The 24,527-nt window shown below is 36.4% G+C and overlaps 1 protein-coding gene across 1 annotated transcript in view; it reads right to left on the bottom strand.

The window, feature by feature from the left end:
• Positions 1 to 24,527, bottom strand: part of LOC150101258 (ileal sodium/bile acid cotransporter-like) — a 104,178-nt gene that overhangs the window by 43,281 nt on the left and 36,370 nt on the right. The window contains exon 5 of the mRNA XM_090402197.1: positions 14,424 to 14,553. Coding sequence (XP_090258323.1) covers positions 14,424 to 14,553 — 130 coding nt within the window. The remainder of the gene's footprint in view (positions 1 to 14,423; positions 14,554 to 24,527) is intronic.

Genomic DNA, 24,527 nt, shown 5'->3' with positions numbered 1-24,527 from the left:
CCAGTGAAGAAAATGCTTCCACTCCAATCCCTCCCCGCAAGAGAGCTCGAAGAAGGAGTACCAAATTCATCTCTCTATCTCCCCGAAAGCTGCGTGGGAATAAGAAACTGGTTTGGAAAAAATGGTAAGTGAAAAACAATTTTTTTTTTTCTTTTTAATTATTTTTTATTTTCAGTAAATGATCTGTAACAGCATTAGTTACTACAATATCATTTAACCATAAATCCTTAGAATAACATTTGTTAATAATATTTTGCATAGAAAGACCACGACATCTCAATATTAAAAAATACACACAATGCAAACCACAAGCGACAGATTCCTTAGCTTGTACAATTACAGAATTATAATACCATTTATTAGTATTAATATTCAGAAAGTTAACAATATCGTTTTCGGGTGGACGACCGAAGCTATCGAAAAAATCACCGTGTTTGTCTTTAATATAGATAGCTTGCCAATGTTGTCCTGGCAACCAGGTCGGATTTGTGTTCACGACGAACATCGACTGTTGTTTTCTGATCGGATATAGTGGTAATTCATCACGAGCACAAACTCCTAAACCCACTTTTCTCGTCGTGGGTTCTAACTCTAGTATGCTTACTAATTGTTTAGTGTTCATAGTCCAGTAACACAGAACGATCCTTTGTTACGGATAACGTACACTCAAATTCTGCATAAAGAACCACTGTGATGTTTTCAGGAAGAGGTTGAGCAAATTTAACCTCGAGTCGCACACTTCCTCTTCTTAACAGGCTGACATGGGGGGCAACGGCATTTTGATCTGGCGATAAGTCAAATCCATAGAGAACGTTTCCCTTTACGTATTCTTCATAAGAAATATCATTACCACAGTCTCTGTTCCATTTACCTAGTGATGTGAACAGTGACATGTAACATCTGCTGTAATGCCTTTCTTTGAAGTTCGGAGTCAAAGGTTGTGAGGGATACTGAATACCGTCAGCGGTCACTACAAGAAAATTCAGATTGAAATGATGAAAATTAAATGGATTTCTGTTGAAAGTGCCATTAAACCCATCACTAGCGACCAGTCCAATAATTAATCTAGATGGTATTTCACCTAGATACAGATTGTCTCGTGTGGCATCTGACATACCCTTGGGAATTGAAAAATAAGACACTTGCACACGATTGATGGGGTATATCATGTTTGACTTGTCTAACACAGACAGGTGAGCCAGTTGAATCTTTGAATTTATTTTGACTTTGCGGACAAAAAGTGTAGCCTCATCAATTTGCACTTTAGCCTTAGAATCAGCATTTGCAGTCAGTAAACAAAATTCGGGAGAACTGCGAACCATACGAACACGAACAGTAACGTTATTGATCAAGTACCGGTCTTGATGCATGATGTCAGCGTGTATTCGCCCAAGCATCTCGACACTTTTTGATTGGTTAATTCGAGCTTGTCGTCTACGCATCCCACATTCACTTTTGGTAAACATATCACTAACATTAGCCACATCATCTTTAACAAATAGTTCATTTGTGAGTTGACTGTTTTTAGCATCTCTGTCATAATTTAGTAGGTTTTCAATATAAGCCCTATAAGGATACGTGTCTGATACGTTTGCTAGCCTCCTCTTGGGTTCCGTACAAATATTTCCAAACACGATCCTCGTTGTGAAGGTTAACTTGGGAAGGAGCCATACCAATAGTGAGGTGTGGTGTGAGGTTATAAGTATGTACAAGGGTCGGCAATACATTTGTATAACTTTTACTTTTAGTATACGTCATCCACTTGTAGATCTTTGTTTTCAATGTTCTGATAAATCTTTCTGCAATGGGTGCTTTCATTTCACTCCTGGTTGTGTAGAAATGAATATTATGGTTCTTAAACAATGCACGAACTTTCTTGTTGCAAAACTCTTTTCCTTGATCAGTGTTTATGTAACATGGCCTTTCCTCTTTAAAAATAGACTCGAAAGCCTTAACAACATCGTCTGCTGATTTCTTCTTCAGTGTTCGAACCCACGCAAATCGGGAAAAACAATCAATGCATACAAGAAGGAAACACACACCTCCATTCTCTTTTGCAAGGGATGACATATCTGCCAAATCACATTGAAAAGTATGTAAAAGTGTCGGGACTTTGATTTGATTGCGTTTAAACTTTCTTCTAATGGGTTTATGTCTCACATAAGTAGGTTGTGTTGCTAACCAACTTTTCACGGTTTCATGTGGCAAATTTATATGTTTCTGTAAAGCTTTGATACTTCCAAAACTAACTACTGTATTAGGATTATAGTAATCTGCTAACTTTTCCATTACTATCAATGGTTTTTTTTTCTTTGCAGGTGAAAATCAAGAAACATCGCAAAAGTGGCAGTTACTTGCTTTTATAGCAGTACTGCTAACATTAATGACCGGAGAAATAGCCATAATCATCTGGGAAGCAGTATCAAAATCAGGCAATCAAACTTGCCTCATCAAAGAAATGTTACGCCAAGAAAAACACCATTTGCATTGGTGATATATGTAAATTCCTATTTCTGCATATTGCATTGTAAATAATATCTGTGAAATAAATATGTAAACTTAAAAGAACAAACAGTGTCTTTGATGTGTTATGTATGTTTAAGAGAACACTTTTGCAATAACCGTGAATACACACACGATTTGTTTATTTATTTATTTATTGAATTTAAGATCTTAATTTTAGACAAATCAAAATATTCGGATGAATTATGAATAAAATATGAACTTGATTAGAACATGTATATAGAAGAAAAAAAAAAGGTATGTGTGTTTGAGTGACATCAGTATATAATTAATTATTCAGAAAAGCTCGAAAGACTGCCGCCATCACGACTTACTCTAAGAATTCCCACCCTTTAACAGGAAACAAATACCGCAAATGTATTGGAAAATTAGTACAACCATCTATATAAAATAAAATAAGAATAAAAAAAAAAAAACCGTATGTTTGAGTGACACTAGTATATAATTAATTATTCAGAAAAATCTAATCACACCCACCATCACGACATACGCTAAGAATTCCCATAGACGACAATGACGGATGTGTGTCACCCTGGGAAAATTCAAAGATATCTTATCTCAAAACATAGCCCACAATTCCATAGCCAAACCAAAATACCGCACAAAGACATAACGTCACGATTCTTATCTCTAAATATCACCCATCATACCACGTGATATTTCTGACAGAAGGGGGGCCCAGCGAAATTCCAAACTCAATAACAACAAACATTCGCGTCACTATTCCTTATCTTATCTTGATCTTGATCTGGTCAGAAGTGTCCACCAATGACAACACGATTACTTATACACTAATATTTCCCTTTCCATTCAAAACAATAACGTCACTTATTTACAACTAACAAATGACGTCACTTATCTACATCTCATAACAACAAACATTCACGTCACGATTCCTTATCTTATCTTGATCTTGATCTGGTCACTAGTGCACTACCAATCACAACACGAATCCTTATCTCTAATATATCTCCCTTTTCCATTCAAAACAACAACGTCACTTATTTACAAATAACAAATGACGTCACTTATCTACATCTCATAACAACAAACATTCACGTCACGATTCCTTATCTTATCTTGATCTTCATCTGGTCACTAGTGCACCACCAATCACAACACGAATCCTTATCTCTACCATCACCCATAATCCCATACGCGAACCAAAACACAACAACAGAAGCCAGTGACACACTTGCCCACAGAAAAATTCCAAACATTCCACACCCATGAAGCCACGCCCACAATGACGTCATCAACCAATCGCGTCACGATTCCTTACCTTATCTTGATCTTGATCTGGTCACTAGTGACCACCCTACTACTGTCTTTCCTCCGGTTTTATACGACACTTGTTCTAGGGTGCAATTGGTAGTGCTTACCATCACGAAAATGTTCTTGAAAGGGATAGATACCGTTGTGCTTGGGCCATGGTTTGGGGAGGCATTATGCTTAATGAGAGCATCGAGCTACAATTTCTGGAAAAAGGGATCATGACTGGTGAATGATATTGTAACGAAATTCTTCAATGTCATGTTCGATTACTGTAAGCATAGAATTCATTTTTATCTATGACAATGTCAAACCACTCGTGTACGATGTGGTTTGACATTGCTATTAATGTAATTGAAAAGCCAGCATGTTCCTAAGATCTCCATAGAACACGGTTAGGACACAATAGGGAGATGCATTGCCGCTCGAAATTCCCTCCAGAAAATAAACAAGGCCTTATCTTTGCTTTGGAGGATGAATGGGCCAGATTGCCACAGGAATTCCTGAATCACGTTGTGCTAATAAGCATAGTACGGCATTGTGAGAGCTGCATCGCAGTTCGCGGTGAACATATTCCATACTCAAATGTCTCTCCACATAGTTTTCTGTAAGCACTATATTAATTAATTGCTTAAGGACATAAGACTTAACTATGTCCTTAAGCAATTTGCAAATTTTACCAAAAATCGTACTGCAATTTAATTTGTGCAAAATTTATGACACATTTTTGTGTAATATAATTTATTAGTATGCTGTCGACAAATTTATGTTCGCATTTGGTTGTAGTCATGAAAATGTTTTCATATGCAGGTAAGAGTGTAGTTCGTCCTTAGCTTTTGGATACCAGTGTATTAAAATCGACTTTCAAAATGAAAACTAAGAAGAGCAGCAAATAAGTGAACATTAAAAGAAATGGCAGAATCTTTGAAGTTTAGAAAATTAGGTAAATTTGTTTTCAGACTACAATATTTTAAATTTTCAATCATTCGTGACATTAATTATGGTTACAAGAAAGAAGATCGTTGTATGGAGATTATTATGTAAAAGTTATTCCAAAAGTAATCTTTAGCTGAATGAATTATCTCATTATGCTATGCTTTTATTTCAAGAAGTAAAACTAATCTGTACACAAGAAAGTTTTTATTAGCAATCGAAATTTTGTCAAAACGAACGCACCCCACATTCTTCCCTTTCTATTTATGTTTTTGGAAAACGCTACCATGGTTTGTAATAAGAGTAAAGTGATGAAATAGTTCGTTCCATTTTTAAAAGAGAAATTTTAATTGGAGTTCTCAACAAAAAAAATCAAAACAAAAGAAACCACAACAATTGACATACCATACAACCTTGACGGATGCATGTATTATCACTCTGGCTCTTAAATTATAATCAAGTTTGAAATAACAAATATTGCAATCAAATTTAAATAGTGTACCATATTTCTTGAAATTCCTGAATATCGTAAGGTGATAATTAATGCAGCTTAAGATTACTTTTACATAATAATTTGCATACAATGAACTTCTTTCTCATAACCGTAATTAATGTTAAAAATGATTGAATATTTACTGGTTTATTTACTGAATTGAATATTTACTAAATTATAATTTACTGAATTACCGAATATTTACTGGATTGAATATTTATTTGTTTTCTGACTGGAATTTATTCTAGTCAGAAAACCAAACAACTGGCGATTACTGATTTCCTAAAATTTCCAATTGGTTTTTGAAAAGTAAATTCCAATTTGTGTGAAGTGCAATAAGGTATTTGTAGTTTGTAGAACATCCTTGCTTGTAAATTTTATTTACTAGGTGGAAGAGAGATTTTGCATGCAGTCAAACTGAAAAGTAAAAAGGATAGTTTTTACTTTTCACATGGCCTATATCGTGCCACCATTTTGGCTGGCAAGTACAGGTGGCTCACAACTCTCAAGCATGAGGGAAATCTAACTAATCAAAACAAATGGCCATTGAGAGATGTTTATGCAATCTGAGTTCTGACTGGTACTCTGAATGTCAAAGTAAAGAGTGGGTAAACAGTGGGAGTAACTGTAACTCTCAATGGCTTGCAAAATATCCCATATCATCCTTTTGGGTAGACAAATGCAGAGTACTACTATTCTTGTAGGGTGAGCTGTCTAGCTAGCTTTGGCTAGCCAATGGTACATGCTATATTTTCCCATTAGGGTTAACTTTCGTCTTGGGTTTATTCTTGCTCGACACATCTAGAAGCAACAATATCTTTCTTACAAGGATCTTCCCTCACATAGGAAGAAATTGTAAAACGCACACTAATTCATATCGGTTGCCACTCAAGCTGCACTTCACACAGTAATCGAGAAAAGTGTTCATTAATATACTGTCGTCGTTTTTTCTCCTCTGCTTGAGGTCTAGGTGTCCATCGATCCTCTAAATATCCTGCCAAGGCAATTGCTCTTATCTTAGTAGAACAGGACAACGGCAAGGGGCCGCTAGCAGAAGAGTTCATACTTACATGAAAGGAAGTTGAAATGTTGCTAATGATCCCAGTATTAATTTAGCTTATCTTCAGTTTTGCCTTATAAAGCATTCGTTACAATAAGTCACATTGTTAGATGGAGAGCTATAGAAATGTAGAAAAATTTGTGAATGATTTTCGAAATAACTTTTGAAATGATAATGATATTTTATCTGATTCAAGCTCTCTTAATGCACATTCTTTCCTGGAGATATTTCACTTGAACATTATTTATCTAATACTTTAAAGCAGTGAGTCTAAACCTATGAGACGTCCCCCCCCAAAAAAGGGGGGGGGCGAAGAAAGTGGAAAACAAAGTAAAAACTGAAAAACTACTTTATTGAAACAAAAGCATTTCATGAAACGATTTATTGACACAAAAACAAAACATAAAATACACTTTGAAAATAAAATAATAAAATATATAAAATCCATTGCATTGAATAAACTACTTATGCTTACGGAAACATTGCAAAATATACCGAGCAACTAATTAAAATTAAACAACAATGAATCTAAAAATTAATGACTTCCTTGGGCTGTGTTGCAGAGTATAGCTTTTCATATGATGGAAATGATACATTGGAAATTGACACTCTTAGTTCTCTTTCTATATTTAACTGAGATTTATATTGTTTTAAGGCAGCCACTGCAGAAAACCCGATTTCATAAAGATAAGATGTTGGGAATGACAAAAGTGCATCTTTATAGACTTCACATCGCTGCTTGATGTGAAGTCTATAAATAGTTCCTCTTCTTTTGATAATTATACAAATATATAATATATATAATATATATAATATATATAATATAAATATATAAATAGTTCCTCTTCTTTTGAACAATTGAGAAACCTTCAGGAGTAATTTGAAATGAGTTTCTAACTCACTCCTAGATTGCCATTATATTGTCGTCGGTTATAATATAGTTTCTAAAATTCTTCGTCAACATTGTTAAATCATGTTCAATAGTTGCAAGTAAAACTTTGATGTGTTGCTCTTTTCCGCCTTGTAGGTTTTGATAAATTCATCCACATTTGCAAACATTTCTCATTTTTGTCGCTTTACCTTTTCGTTCCATAACTCTAGTTTTTTTTACAAAAAAAGTATTAACTTTGTCACTCATCTCTAAGATATGTGTATGTTTTCCTTGGAGTTGATGGTTTAATATATTTAGTTTATCGAATATGTCCGCCAAGTAGCTCAGTTTCATCGAATAAGTGATCTCTAAACTTCTCTGCTTCGTGATTTCCTCTTGTAAGAAGAGTGATATTTCTTCTCTTAATTCGTAAACATGTTGTAAACATTTTTCCTGTGATAACCATCTTGTCTCGCAATAAAATAATAACGCTGAATGTTCCGCTCCGCGTCTTTGCAAAGTTCAGAAAACGTGATTTTAAAGGTCTCATTTTAAGCGTCTCACTTTCTTGATTTTACTTTCGGAATGATATTCTGTGAACCTGAATTTGTTGACGTCGATGTTCCGCAGTTGTCAGATGCTCGCTTACGTCCAATTAAAAATTTATCCATTTTTCTACACTAGCAGAGATTGTTTTTATACCGTGTATCGCAGTCGTTGCGAATAGGAGTAAAATAACGCCGACCATAGACTTCTCAATGTTGCAGTGTTACTGCCGTCTTGTCACTTCAAGCCTTAAATAATATTCGCAGAAACATTTCCAGAACATTCGAGACTTCCCGTGATGAAATCGCAAATGTTTCGATACGATCGATTCAACGGTCTGTGCAGTGATGCAGATCTATACACTTTTCGAAAGATTTCATGACGTATTTAAATCTGTATGAATATTTATCATTTTTAATTAATTCCTAGTTTTTTTTTGTTTATTTATTTATTTTATTTTATTTATTTTTTGCTAACTTTTATGGGTTTTGTCAGAGTCTCAACACAAGAATTGCAAGGTGAGAAGGTGGGGGTTGCCACAAAAACTAATATTAAAAAATGGGGCATTCATGAAAGGTTGAGAAACTGCTTTAAAGGATCCACAATCATCATATTATCATCAATATTTGAAAGGAATAATTCGGAAAGCTATTTTAAACGCAACTTTTGGTCTTCCAACTCTTCAGGGAACAACTCCATGGGTTAATTCTGAACACAGCATCTTACTTCTCGTCAACTACTACAGAGAAAATATGCAGAAATGTAAAAGATGGAAAGAATCTCGGATCTGGTGCTAATTTGATTTTAGGTGATCTTCATCATCGGTGAAATCGTCATCGTCTCAGTGAAACCATGTGAAACATCTAAGACTTTGATGTGGCCCCTTTAGATCAAAATTTTATTTATAGTGTCATTCAACAAGCTAAAATTGGAGAAGCATATCAGCAACATTCTTCTGCTCCTAGTCTAGAAGACCCTGCACTGCTTTAAAGTTAATTCTAGCTGATGGGTGTTCCGAGATATTATTAACCTTAATATCTGAAGCTCGTCGCTTGTGTACCACTAAATCTGCCACTTTAAATATTCAAAAATATTTTGATATGAAGCTATTAGTAAGTTATTACAGATCTGATAAGAGCGAAATGTTTAGTGTTATTTATTCTTGTTCATGAAGGTGATTCTAAAGTTATACATTTATATTCTTTTTATTTCGGTTTATGGATGGATTCTTATGATCTCCACCAAACCATAACTATAATCCCAATGGTTATAAAGTTAATGCAATGGTCTTCACAGACGATCTCATTCTAGATGCTCAAAAACTGGACAGCTCCTCTAGTCAGGCACTAGAATCAAAGCTAAAACGTCTTTATTTCTTTGGGCGGCCTAGTTATGGAAGTAAACGGCACTTCCCAATAGCCTTATTTTGGCTTACAGGAATTGTTAAACAATGCTGCTGAATATTTTTCCCAGAATGAACTTAGAATTAATTAAAAGAACCACCACCATTAAATTTTACCATTACTCTCCTTTCATCAGGATTTGACAGACAAATAAAAATGCTAGATTATCTCCATATTATCTCTAGTTGACCACTGAAATTCACTGGTATCCTTGAGGAATGGCATTATCTTGGGATAATATTCTAAGTGACAAATCGCAGGTCATAATCTAATCATCTTTCTTCCTATCCTCAGAAACTATGTAAAGTGTTACAAAGCCTCAACAGAAGATTGCCTTTTGAATCAATTTATTTTGTAAATTGATTCAAAATATTTCGTTTACTTTCCTTTAGAACACTAATTCTGAGAGTTTGAATAAGCTCAATAAATTAATAAGAGATGCGATGAAAGCATGGCATCAAGATCTTACCCAATGATGCTGCATATCATTATGCATCCATTAAGTAGGGAGGCCTTCGTGTTTCCAGAGCTTCAATGGATGGTTCCTCTACTTAAATATCTATGGTGAAATAAATTTCAGTTCGTCCTATGTTCGTATGAAAGCCGCATTTAATATTCCTTCACTTCAACTGAACGTGCTACCACATTTCAGTGGACCATTGGAATGGCATACTTGTGGAGACCAACTCGTTGGAAAAGAAAAGATGACAGCACTTTTGGGAGTTCAAACAAAGTTCCATTACAACATCTTTAGATACGTGAAGGAACCAGAATGTTACCAAGTTGAGCGGATATTAAACTGCGTTAAAGCTAGGGTTAATGCCACTCCTACCAGTGCCCACATAGCCTGTGGTAATTGCATTTTATGCACAGCAGACTGTGTGTTTCGAGAATATTTAACAGGCATTTCGCTGTTTTCGAACTGCAGAAACAGCATTAGGAAAATTGAAAAATGATATCAACATTTCTGTAATTAGTAACCATTTATTGTAGAAAGGTTTGAGATTCAGGAAAGAACCGAAGATCAGAACGGAAGTAGGCATGCTAAACATGATCTTCTGATGAAAAAGGAATATCGTTATACTGCAATAATCTTGAGAAGAAGACCACCAGAACGGAACATTATCGCATCCGTTTCTTCCTACACCACACCATTAATCAACGATGTATGCTCTTTGCGGTCTGCAATCATTTCTTTACCTGTACATAATACACTCTCAGAATATATGAACTTGCATGGAGTAAATGACCAGCCTAGTCCCTCTCTCTCTCTCTCTCTCTCTCTCACTGTGCGTGTGTGTGTGTGTGGTCTCTCTCTCTGTATCATTTTTTTTTTTTTATGTTTCTGAATTCTAAATGAATGAAAGTGGGAATGTTATCCAGTTATTAAAGAAATAGAACATATATTTATAATAAACAAAGAGAAATTAATACTGACAAGCAACTACCGCTCTGAAATTCAATAAACGTTAATGAAACTTGCTGAATATTCACTTTTCTCAAATTCATTTCGCTTAAAATTGCTCAAGCAGCGCATATGAAGTGAATTTTAATATAAGTCACAGGACGTTTTTCTAAAATTCAGTCTTATCGCTTCAAGGAGAAGTAAAGAAACGATGGCAATGATCGTTCACAAGGAAAATTAAGATAAAATCGCGTAATCAAAGCTAAAGTTCATTACCAGGACGAATTTGCCTCGATGGACTATGAGATATGATGACCTTGATGTTTACAGTATTCATTGGATGACTAAACATTTCGTGAAACGATCAATAAGGTATAAACTCATCATCATCAACAACAACCATGGGTCCAATGCCCGTAGGTGTCTGATGCCATCTTGATATGATTTTTCCATTGCATTCTATTTTCTGCAAGGTGACTCAGTTTGTTTATAGAGTTTCCGCACCATTTGACAATGTCATCGCCCCATTCTCTGTTTGGTCTTCCTTTTTTGTTCCTTCCTTCAATCATTCCAAACAGCAGCATTTTTATTTTCCTTTCATCGTTCATTCTACATATATGGCCAAAGAGACGTATAGTACGCCCACAGATACTAGACCCTTAGACACTTCTGCGCAAGGAGAATCCGTCCCGATGATAAGGTAATCAGTCCGTATTGTGGGATGAGTTGTTTATTATCACACGTCGGAAAATTAACTTCTCTTTTATGATCATTGTAGTTTTTAAAGTGGTAACTATTTTGCTTGTATAACAGCTGGAAATTTTTACGTATAAAGCACGTGATTTCACGTGTTTGTGACCAATTCGTACATAGCCTTATTTCTTTCTCCCCTTCAACATGAATTGACTCTTCTTGGCACCGACCCAAAGACAGCTCTCTAAAGTGTGGGATTACTATAGTTTCCTTTAGATTATTTTCCGGATCAGGTTTTCTTTTGGTTATATTCGTCTGTAGATTTCCTCATTGTGGATCCAGCTTATTCTCAAGATCTTTCTACAGCATTTCCTCTCAAATGCTAATATCCTCCTGCCAGATTATTCTCTCATGAATACCCAGGCCTGACATCCACAGAGCATGCTGCTGAAGATACAGGTTTCTACAACGCGGAGTTTAGTTTGCATCGTTATAGCTCGGCTCTTCCATATTTTGTCCATGGCTTTTAAAATAGTTGTTGCTCTGGCTATTCTAATTTTTATCTCTTTTTTGGGGTCATGCGTCATGTGGCATCCAAGATATGTGAAGTGTTCCACATTTTCCAGTTGAAATCTGTCTATGGTAACTCTATTCAGTTACTCCTGTTGTCCAAATATCATTGTTTTAGTTTTTTCAAAGTTGACATTTAGTCCGTATATCTTTTTCCTTCTGTGTATAGTGTTTTCAGTATCCTTTCTAGCCTTGCTGCATCTTATTTAATCAGGACGATATCATCATCTGCAAAACAGAGGTAGTTTATTCTCATTTCATTTATTGAAATGCCTCTACCTTCCTCTTTAATCTTATCTAGTGTTCTTCATCACATGAAGATGAAGATGAGTGGTGATATTGGGTCCCCTTGTCTTGTGCCTTGACTAGTGGCAAACCAATCTCCAGTCGCACCTGCTATCCTGATTTTTGCTTGTGCTTGGCTGTTTATATCTTTCAGCAGGCGGATCAATTTATTGTCCACATCATAGGATTCCAAGACAGCCCATATTATATTTTGGTCAATATTATCAAATGCTTTTTGGAAGTCCACGAAACAGCAGTATATCTTTTTGTTCTTTCTTCGAACTTTTTCTGCTATTAGTCTCAGTGTGAGTATTTGTTGCACTGTACTTCGATTTTTTCGAAATCCGGCTTGCTCATCAGGAAGATGTGCCTCCATATGCCCCTTCAGGCGCTCTGTTAGTATTTCCATCAGCACTTTACCAAGATGGCTCATTAATGCAATAGTTCTGTAATTGGTGCATTCTAAAGCACTGCCTTTCTTATGAAGAACAACCAAGTCCGATTTTTTCCACTCTTCGGGGCATACCCTGATCTCCATATTTCATTACATAGCTTATGTATTTCTTTTGCAACTGATTCTCCTCCATATTTTAGCATCTCGCCTATTATGTTTTCATCTACAGGACTCTTGTTGCTCTTGAGATGTTTTATAACATTATTCACCTCCTCTTCCAATATGTCATTTTCAAATATCTCTGCTGGTGGATAGATTGCTTTTAGTTCTTTGATTTGGCAAGCGGTTTTTTTCTCACAGAAACTCAAGTGTTTCATCCAGTAAAAGAAAATCGGCCGTCAAACCCACACTATTTTCAGACATTAAAAATATCTTCTGTTGCAGTATTATTTAGTTGATTTTTATATAGTTCGCTGCAATATCTCGTCCATCTGTGTATGATTTCGGTCTTGTCCATCAATACTTTACCATCTTCATCTTTGACTGCTACTGATCTTGTTTGCCACTTCCTATAAGTTTGAGTTCTCCATAGTACTGTTCAATGTCTTTGCACTAATCCTCCAACCATTTGGCTTTATCAGATCTTGCTACTTTCCTTACATTTTTCATTGCATTTTTAACGGTATAACTCATCTGCTGCCTCTGAATTATTTCTTTTAAGTTTCAGTTCTCTTTTCTCTTGTACCAATTTTAGGGTTTTCTAAGACTTTTCTCGACTGGTTCCCGAATTAGCCGATCTTTGGCACGGGCAAGCAGTTTTTTCCTCCCAGAAACTCAGGTGTTTTATCCAGTAAAAGAAAATCGGCCGTCAAACCCACACTATTTTTAGACATTAAAAATATTGTATTAGGGTTAGGGAACACGAGATGGGGCACTTGTTAGCCATCTTCTTCACTGTGTACCGATTAATTAGTGATAGCCTTGGGCGAGCTATCTCTGATTGGCTACCAGTGGAGATTGAACTGTCCAGTCAGTCTCTAACAGTTAGACAGCGCTAAAACGGCCTCGCTTACTCTCTATACGGGAATAAAAAGGCGTTAGCTGATTTTTTTTATTATATAATACTTTCATTACTAATTAAAATGCTGTCCTGGTTGGCCGAGTGGTTATCTCATCGAATCCCTCTAAGATTGTTTCTGGCTGTCTTTCACCTTCCTGTTCATTCATACAAATATGTATATACTCTCGCAAGATGGATTGGGTCACCATGGTAGAAGTACACCCATGGTGACATAACTTCAGAAAAAAGAAGAAGAAGAAGAGACTTTCATTACTAATTCAAATATATTTATTTTTATAGAATACTAAAAAAATATAGTATAACTCATATGACTACAATAGTACGAAAGCTAAGGTGTTTAGAGCTGCAAGAGTGCGGCAATTGTTTGCTGTTTGATGATGGATAACCTGAACTCCTTTTCAATGAAGCTTTTAAAGATGGAGACTAGCTGCCAACGTATCTTGAAAAAGTCAGGGCTAAAGGATCTCACCCTTGGGGAAATAAATGGTTTTAGAAGATAGGTTTGTGACTTTTACAGAACCACTCTCACGAAACTAATATTAACGGCTTACCAGTTTGTAGTGTAATGCATAATTAGTGTTTATAAATGTGTGTGTGGGGGGGATCCATAAATGACGCTCACGTATTTCGTAGACGCTCCTCTATGACTTATTCAACATTTGGTTCAAAGAAGGTGCTATCATCCAGAATTTGTGAATTTTTCATTCAATTATATCATCATGTTACTGCAACAATAAATAACAGCAGTTAGGATTATTAAGCGAAATACAGTACTTCCAATTTTTGCTCCACTGCCTTTGTGGGGAGAAAGAAAAGTATGGTGTTATATTCTACTGTAATATAACAAAAGGGAAAGAAATGAAATATATAGTAACTATTGCATTTAGAAGTTACCTTGTATTTTCAGTTCGTCCCGTGATTTGTTACATCGCTTATAAACTTGGTAAACTCCACATGCTATGAAGCCAAGTCCCATCATGGAGAAAGCATACAGATTTGGAAACAAAAGGACCTGTTCCAATTGCTATAAACCACAATAGAATCAAATAAATAAAATTAATCCTAAAAATATTTATTATACAATGCAAACACAAATGTTATATAAATTTAAGATTCATTTTCAAGGGAAGCTGTTTTCTTATTCCTATACAGCAAATACGAGTACTCGTATCATTATAGGCACGTACGGTATATAATATTAGGTAGAGACCTCTAATATAAATAATTACAATGAAGCCGTTATAGGATGGTTCAAATGTACAATTTTTTGAATGTCGGCGTGAAGGAATATGCTCATGTCTGAAACTTTAATAGTACACTTGAACATAAAAATGAAAACAAGAATAACAGTTATCACTTAATACAGGAATAAGAAAATTAACTGTTTGTAATGACTGGTGCGCTATGCTTCTACAAACACGACCATCGAGTCTCATTAGTTCGATGGAAGATAAAACTGGTATTTTTCTTAGAAATGCTGCATCATGGAATTCAGATGATCAGATACTATAATTTTACGATGATATGTTTACCAGACCCTGACATGACTTTAAAATAGAACGTTAGATGTCAAGACAACACTGTGCATTGTCTTGAAATCTAAAAATTTCTAGAATGAAAGTTTCTAGAACTGCTAAAACCTCATTCGCGAATATCAAATATTCGCGATTATGTCGGATGTCATTAGCTTAAATAAGATAATATTTCGTTCTTTCATTTAAGCAAATATGATGAACAATGAGTTGACACACCACAACATACACCGCATGGAATGAAGTCAAAGGAGACCATGATGTGAGGAACAAACAGCACTGGTGACCACCTTAATAAGCTCTAGAGCCTCATATTGCTATTATGACTGCAGCCATTCTACGGGCATACTTTCCACAAGATTACGATAGTTATCGATGGGAATTTTGGACCATTTTCCCTGTAGGCATGTAATGAGGTCCTGGACTGTTGTGAGGGCAAATGAACCTTGACTTCATCTGACGCTTCTGTTCATCTCAGAGATGTTTAATAGGACTGGGATCATGGCTCTGTGGATGCTAGTCAATTGTGGTGACGTTCATGTCCACAAACTATGCAGTTGTGACACGGTGCATTGTCTTGCTGAAATAGACAATGATCAGTTCCGTCGAAAAGCTACAAAATAGGAAGCATTGCATTGTTCAGAATGTTCAGATATCTCTCTGAGTTCAATGTCAGCGGCACTACAAACAGAGGTCGGAGTCAAACCACGAAAAATGGGATCATACCATTCATACCGCCAGCTCAGAATTTCATAGTTGGGGTTACGCACTCCGGTTAGAGACAATCACTTGACATTTGCCGCCCCTACACTCATCCATCTGCTCGGTAGAGGGTGTAGTTTGATTCGCCGTCCAGTAACACAACTTTCCAAGCTTTCACCTTCCCTACTTTTGCTTGAAGCTCTATGCAACACTGAAGACGACGCTGCATATTGAGTAAGATAATTTGGGGCATGAATGTTGCGGCACTGCCAAGGAAATCCGTGTTGTGAGTGTCGGTTCTGAAATGTTTGTGCAGATTCGTGTTCCAGCCGTTGTCGGAACTCCGTAGTCGACGTGTCGGCCGACGAATGGCGAATTTTGCATATCCTTCGTATCACTCTACGGTTTGATTCGGTGAGTGCAGTGAGTGATCCACTGCGGATAGTACTTGCAGTTGAATGCCGGCGCTTTCATTCCAATATGGCATCACTGATTGGCGATCTGGGATGGCCCAATTTGTCGACAATTTGCAGAGCATGCAACATGCCATCCTATCACGATACCTTTTCACACTCCATCAGTTCGTTTCTCGTAGCCATTTCACTCGGACACAGTTGCACTGAGTTGGAAGCATCATATTCCTCCAATTCTATTGGCTACAAACACGTGACTCGTTACCTGGCGTGATGCACCTTGCCCACCCAAGTAGGTATCCGTTGACTTCTTTCCAAGAAGCGTATTCGCAGTCTACAAGGATATTCAGCAGCCACTATACAAATAGTCTGTTTTTCCACTTTTGTCTTGAAGAATGATGCATTTGCTTGATTCTCCAAACATGCATAATGCAGGATTTCCACGAAATAATATTATTAATTTCAATGCTAAGATTTCTCAGGATGTGGAAACAGCGTTTGCGTCTACAGCACTAGGAAGAAGAATGAATAAAGACCGACGAATGGAATCGAGAGACTTTACTAAGCCTTTCCTTCACTGGTTCTTGTTTCTTTCATCGGTCACCGCACTTTAAGAAAATCGATTGCAAAACCACACTATTTCACAGAATAGGGTTAGGGACCTGGAAACAGCGGTTTTGCCGCACTATCTTCCCCGGATGTAATTTATAAAATCATTGATAGTAATCGGCCAGTAATCCGTAACCGTGAATATTGGCTGCTTCGGCTACAATTTCCAAAAAATTTCCATACAGTTAAACATCCCCTAATCGATTTGGAGAATAAAAGGCTTTAGAAGATTCATTTTGTTTTCTTATTGATAATTCCCTCATCCAAGAGAGTTATTCGCATATTAAACTTTTTGCGCATACAGAAGAGGACATAAATGTCTACTTCTATATGTGCAGTGTGTATGTTTTTAAAGAAGGAATGTCAAAAATTAATTCAGCAAAATAGAAGCATAAAGAAGAAACAGGGTCTGTGAAAAAGGAACCCTATAGTACATTAGTAAAACAGGTGCTATTAATTAACTGGATCGCTCTTCTGCATAAATGCTTTTTCGTCTTCCTTTTTATTTTTTCAGGAGGCTTTATTCATGCACTACCTTAATGTGAGAACAGTATTCTAAATTTGGGAGGATTCTGTATTTGTATAGTTAGTTGGAGCACATGAGAAAGTTTTTTGAGTAGAAAAAGCAAAAAATGAAAATGATGAAGCCGAGTGCTAGGATGTATCTATTTCAGAAAATGTTAGGGTGTTTCTGACACCTAGAAGAGAAATCGGTCATGCTTGAAGATCTGTTTATTATCGAAGATAATAAGAAAGAAAGAGTGAGGCGCCTTTTGCACAAAAAAGCACTGTTTAAGACGCCTTATTCCAAGGAATGAGAAGGAAATGTATTTCAGGCATTAACTATCAAAGATCTTGAAAGTTTAAAGTTTATCAAATGCGTTTATCAAATAGGAATGGGGTATACTCTCGGCATCAGACCACACTTGGACTATTGTTCTCAGATTTGGTCCCCAGGATTTGAAGGGGATAAATTAACTGTGGAAAGGATACAAAGACGGATGACAAAGATGGTTTCAGGACTGTACAAGGATAGTTATGAGGATCGGCTGAGAGAATGTGGACTGCAGAGTTTGGTGGATAGAAGAAGGAGAGGTGATATGATTGAGACTTTTAAACTGTTGAGAGGTGGTTACAGGGTTGACACTGGGGAGTTCTTTCGCTTGGTTGATCAGCGGGAAGGAGTGATGACAAGAGGCCATCCCTGGAAGTTACGAAAGGACACTGTGAGCAAGAGGGTAAGGAGTGGTTTCTTTGTGTGGAGGGTGGTTGAGCCGTGGAATGCATTGCCTGATGGAGTGGTGGGAGCGAGAACGGTCAGTGAGTTTAAGGAGTGGTATAATAAACTTTGTGTTTCTCAGGGGGGGACCTCCCCTCGATGAGTCTTGATAGACTTTATATCTTAGGAAGGACCTCCCTCGATGAGTCTTTTGACTCCTTGGAGGCCTGAATAATAATAATAATAATAATAATAATAATAATAAAACTTGATAGAATTTGTAGTCAGTGAGAGAAAGTCATTTATGTATAGGCGGCAGCTTAGAAGAATATGTGAAGGCCAGGGGCATTCTGGTAATGAAGGGAAAATCGGAAGGGAAGGAGAGAGAAAAAACTATTTGCCATAGCATATAATGAATGCACTACGAAGATATTGTCCCTCCAATTATAGTGGGTGGAAGGCTGATCATAAATTGGCAGTTCACTACGATGGTTGGTCTGAACAGTTCTCGGCGTAACCATGAAAAAACGAATTTATGATTTCAAAATTATTTTTTTATTTTTCAACATAATCTCCCTTAATACTAATGCATTTATTCCAGCAATGCTCCACAGCCATTATCTCGTCCCTGTAGTGGTTCTCAGTAAGATCTGCAAAATACCCCTCTACAGCTGCAATCACCTCTTGATACGAAGAAAAACGCTGACCAGCGAAGAAGAGGTTTAGTTTTGGGAAGAGATGGAAATCAGAGGGAGCCAAATCTGGGGAATTGGATGGATGTTCCAAAATTCATAATGCTGATCCCTTAATTTCCCATTGCTAAAACACCTTTATGGACATGTGCATTGTCCTGATGAAAACTGATATTTTTCTTCTGCAAACCGGGTCTTTTCTCACGAATGTTTTGTCTAGTCTAGTTAAAAGATCGGAATAATATTCCCGGGTTATTGTTTTACCCTTTTTAAGATAATTAATAAACAAAATACCTTTTGCATCCCAAAACAGCGATGCCACGAACTTTCCTGCTGATTGAACTGACTTTGACTTCTTTGGCGTTGAACAATCGGCTTCTGTCTACTATTTTGACTGCTGTTTGGATTCTGTTGTGTAATGGTGAATTCAAGTCTCATCCATAGTAATACATCGACGCACAAAATCAGTTTTATTCTTGTTAAAACGCTGTTCAGAGATTTTCATGCGAGTGCGTTTTTGATCTGCTGTGGGCAATCGGGGCACCCATCTTGCGCAAAGCTTATTCATATGTCGAAAACGAAGGTGAAGAGTGCCCATAAACTTTTATGAACTTCGAATGAATTTCTTTTAGCGTCAAACCTTCTTTTACGAAGAATTTTATAACTGCACAATATTCAATTTTATCCATTTCAAGGGATAAAGACAACACTTTTGCTTCAGACAGCTGTATAAAACAAACTGCTTCATGGAATGACTTGCAGTTTCACATGGATGCTTCTGGCAGATGGACCAACTTAGAAAATAAAATCTTGCTGATAACGTTGCCATCTATGGTCGAATCCGAGAACTTTTCAGACCACCCTCTTAAGTAGGCCAACAGATTTTTTGAAGATATCTTTGAGTGGCAGTGAGAGTTTCTTCAAACTCTTTCATTGCGTTTCAAGATTACATCTCATGGAAGATAATATTAGTGCTAGGATACCAAGTGGTGAGGAGTAGAAAACAACCTTCGTCCTCCCACAGAGGATAAAGCAAGAGCCAGTTTGCAGGTCTGATGTATGCTGAGCTACATATGGAGCCCACACTGAACTTTTTTATCCCAGTGAAAAATACTTTATACTCAACACTTTCCTTAATACTCCCCTCAGATATTATAGTCAGTTGATTCACAAACCCAGCAATATTTACGGAAGAATGTTAGCTCAGTAGGATAAAAAGTATAATTCAAAGAAAAGTGTTCGAATTGGTGGATTGATTCAGAAGGGAAACTGAAGCCTGGTATTCACCGTAAACATATATGGTTACTGTCAAAAGGTATTCGCTTTCATAACATTGCTCCACCTTATTCAGCCAATACTCCTATTGAAGCATTTAAGAAGGTAGATGTGAAATTCTTCCTCACTCTTCCACCCCTATAGTTCGCAGTTCACCCGTCCACCCTTATATTTTGATAATTATCAAACCTTTTTTGTAAGAAAACATTTTAGCACATAAAGAAGCACTGCTCTGCTTAATCAGCTAAGAAACGATTTTGTTTTCTTGGACTGCATTAAAAGTTTCCATATTAGTGACATTATACAAGAAAGGAGATAAGCTCAAATGAAAAAATTACAGAACAACTGTTTTGACAAGTCACCTCGATCAGGTGGTGATTATGATGATATTGATAGAAAGATTGAGAACACGTTTGGAAGCATAACCTTGCAGACGAGCAAGCAGGATTTAGGAAAAGACAGAACTACAATTCAACAGATTTTGACAATGCGGTTAATAGCAGAGAAAGCTAGGAGAAAAAAAAACATATATACTTGCTTTGTTTATTTTCAGAAGGCATTTGTGAGTAACGACCAGAAATAGACATTAGCAGTGCTAGAATCCCAGTTTATAAGACTGCAATGGCAGCAGGTGAGGATTTTGGAAAATGGTTTAGAACAAGCAGAGGTACTAGACGGGGGGACCCAATATCACCAAGCATTTTCATCGCACATTTAGAAAAAGCAATGGACAAAATGAAAGAAGATGCAAAAGGAATACCAGTACACGGGATGAGAATTAACAATCTGAGATTCGCACGACACTGTTATATTATTGAAGAAGACGAAAGAGAACTACAAAAAAGCATTGGCACTGTTAAATGAGGAAAGGAAGAGATTTGGACTTGTTATGAACTTGGTAAAAACGAAGACAATGATATTTCGTGAGAAGAACATGAAACAAATGATACACGTGGATGGAATTGATATAGAAAATGTAGAAAATAATTCACATATTTGGGAAGTAAAATGACATATAACTTGGACTGTAAAGAAGAAGTAAAGATCAGGATTGTAAAGGGAAGAACAAAACAGCCTGCAAACGAAATTAAGAGTACTAGAAATACATCTTTAGCGGTGTACTGTATAGATCTGAAACGTGGGTAATAAATAAGGAATCAAGAAAAAGACGTTTGGGATTTGAAAGAACTTGTTACACGAAGATTCCAAAAATAGGATGGGTATAGAAAATCAAAAATGAAGAGCTCTATCGGAAGATACAACTAGGGGAGAATTTAGTACAGAAGATTATACAACGTAAGCTGCAATTACTTGGACGAATCTGTAGAATGAGTGTCTTTATCTGAAGATAAAGACATTCATGTTTGGTATTATGGATGGCACAAACAGAAGAGGTAGACCATACAGAGAATGGATAGACAACATAAAGGACTGGTGTGGAATAGGGTTACAGAAACTGCAACACTGTGTACTGGATAAAGAAAGGTGGAAGAAGATAGTGAAGAAGGCATTGGACACCAACGGGCAGTGAGTCAATGGTTCGTGATGATGATGATTATTATTAAAAGTTTCTAAATTGATTCAGAAAGTGGTTCTAGACGATGACAGAACCTTTACTTTTTGATTTACTCTCCTATATATTTCGAAAGCCTGTGTATATACACTATGTACGAAAGTTCATCTAAAATATCCGACGCAGAAGTTTATGTGGGAAAATTAATGCAAATATGAGTTTCTTTCGGTTACTCCTACAGCTTTTATGAGCCACCTGACTGCATTCCAACGATCCTATAATTTAACTGCTCACTTCATATTTGGTAGTCCGGTTATAAAATAAATCCATATTAACTCGTTTTATTTTCATTGGGCCTCAGTGAGACCGTTTTAGGTTCATCTAATTTTGGAGCCAGAAGGACAGTCAAACTCCACCGTTAGCCATTCAGAGATAGCTGCTCTAAGACTATCGCTAATTTAAACAGCACCCAGTCTCGCTGTCTCTAACCTTAATACAGTGTTTCCCAACGTGGGGCATATGCCCCACAGGGGCGCAATTTGAATATTTTGGGGGACAATTAGAAAACTATGTTGCATTCGTCACCTCATCACCGATATACTCAAAAAACTCACCGTTGTCGACGATAAATTGTTGATGTTGCAACCCTGACTTTCCGAGAGAAAAAAGCTGACATCACTAGTACAGCAGTCGATATAAATACAGTATCAAAAAGAACTCTCAGAAAAGCAAAATGATGAGTCTATTACAACTTTATTCAACATAAAAGGAACAAATTCATGGCTTTCTGACGAGACAGGAACGAAATACCGAAATTCAAATAGTTTTGCAAAAAACAAAAATACTGTTGCCCTTCCCATCGTCATATTTAGTTGAATGTGGCTTTAGTGCTTTAAATGACTTGCTACTAAAATAAAGAAATCATCTGGATATCACAAACCATGGGAATTCGAGATTGAAAATGACTAAATTAGTACCTCAAATAAAAACTCTTTGCAGCAGACATCAAGCTCAAAAATCGCATTAACTTAGATTTTATTTACCCGAATTCAGTTCGATTTATGCTTTATAATATACAAAGTGTAATATAAAATTTATATTCATCGAAGAAAGCCAAATTAAAAACAGTTTTACCAATGCTCCTTTTTCATTTCAAGTACATATTTATATTATACTTTTTCAGAACTTGGCTGACTCTTATGCTAGAGGGGGACATCAAAATCTTTGAAGCGTTGAGGTGGGGCGATCCAAAAAACATTGGGAAACACTGCCCTAATACAATAAATTATTGTCAGAAATAGTGCAGATTTTGCGGTCGATTTTCCTTAACTTCCATGTCGTATTTGGTTATATATGGCAACATTGTAATTAAAGATACCAAGCAATTTTATAAGCTAGGTTTTAATCCTTTTTTCCCAAGTGAAGCAAACAGACAAATAAGTCAAGTTTGTGCCTGAACATAGTTCAAGTCTGAGGCAACTCGCAGTAAGGTGAAAACCGGTCTGGGTTGTGGCCCTTGCCTTTAATTCATAGCATCATACATCTCCGCAGGGGGATGTGCTTTGCATTAGGGGAAAGTACTAAGGAAAGTGATCGGAGCTTACTTCACCTTTATTACGAGTTGCCTCAAACTTGAACTACATTCAGGTGCAAACTTGACGTATTTGCTGTTTGCTTCACTTGGGAAAAAAGGATTAACACCTAGCTTATAAAATTGCTTGGTATCTTTAACATAGTATATCCAAGTTAAAAAACTTTCAGCGTTGTAATTGTTTTCCAAACAGAGTGATTTTCAGTCTGGGGAAAGGAAAGAAAGAAAGAAAAACAGTTCTTTGTTACAAATTCTTGGACATTGAGGACCAGTAGCATCCCAGTAGTACTGTCAGCGAGAATCCGCTGCCGGAAGTTCATTTTGCGATGTTGTTTCCCAAGAACCTAACCTCAAAGATCTTGAAGAATTATTCTGTAGACAGTGCATTTCGTGGTCTGAATTTGGGGGGGTGTTCCAGAATGCATTACAGAAGGTGATCAACGTTGCTTTCACATCTGATTGCACTTTAAAGTGGAACACCTCTTAAAATATCTTGGATCGACTCTTCGTTTGTTATTTCAAATTATCGTTTCAACATGGTCCTGTTACCAGGTTTGCAGTGGAATTTCATCTACGTGTGTTGTACTTTCAAGAGAGTAGTTTCTCAATGGAAGGGTAGGATGAAAAATTTGTTGGCATTTTAGATAATTTGCTCATGACTTAGTCAAGTCGTTAGCAAACTATGGAATCAAGACACCATTCTTTATCTGTAGGGAGACGTTGAAAAATTTCACAGATAGTTGACATTCTGTTCAAGGGATTTATGATTCATATATGTTTGTTCATTAGGCAAATTTTCACCGAATTTTCACCCCACCACCTAATTTTGCATAACAGACAGATTTGCATGAAGACCGTGGTGACAGTCTGGATTTAAATATATGAGAGAATAGCATAAGTAATAGCATATTTAAATAGCATATTTAAATAGCATATTTAAATTTACATATTTAAATTTACTCAACAACAGTTAGAATCAAAAAAATGGGAATAAAGAAATATATTACATAAAAAGAATAAAATATGAAGTTTATTTGAATTTATGTTTGAAAATGCGATATGTAAGGGTTGTGGATTCGGTGTGTAAATGCTGGTAGGTAGCCAGACCAGCATATAAATTAAAGCCACTATATAAGCTAAAAATAATTCTTCTGAAAAGCCATTGCTCTAAATAAAATGCAGCAGATTTTAGAAAGTTTTCTTATTATTACATTATTATTATCAGCTACATAAGCAGAGGAACAAACCATATTATAGTGGAAATACCAGTCTTAAACAGACCGTTTTTCTTGGTCAATGACTCTGAAAGGCATACCCGCCATCAGAAAGTAGTTCGGTTACTTTAACGAACCAGTTATTATGAACCAAAGGAATCAATATTTGAACTGCAAAAACAAATAAATGAATAATGTGGGTGAAAATACGTAATTAAAGTTTGTAAATTACCCGATT

This window comes from Typopeltis vanoorti, chromosome 12 (assembly GCF_054136105.1).
Source record: "Typopeltis vanoorti isolate ZY-2024b chromosome 12, IOZ_Tvanoo_1.0, whole genome shotgun sequence".
NCBI lineage: Eukaryota > Metazoa > Arthropoda > Arachnida > Uropygi > Thelyphonidae > Typopeltis > Typopeltis vanoorti.
The sequence above is the reverse complement of the archived record's forward strand: the minus strand, read 5'-3'. Positions and strand labels throughout refer to the sequence as shown.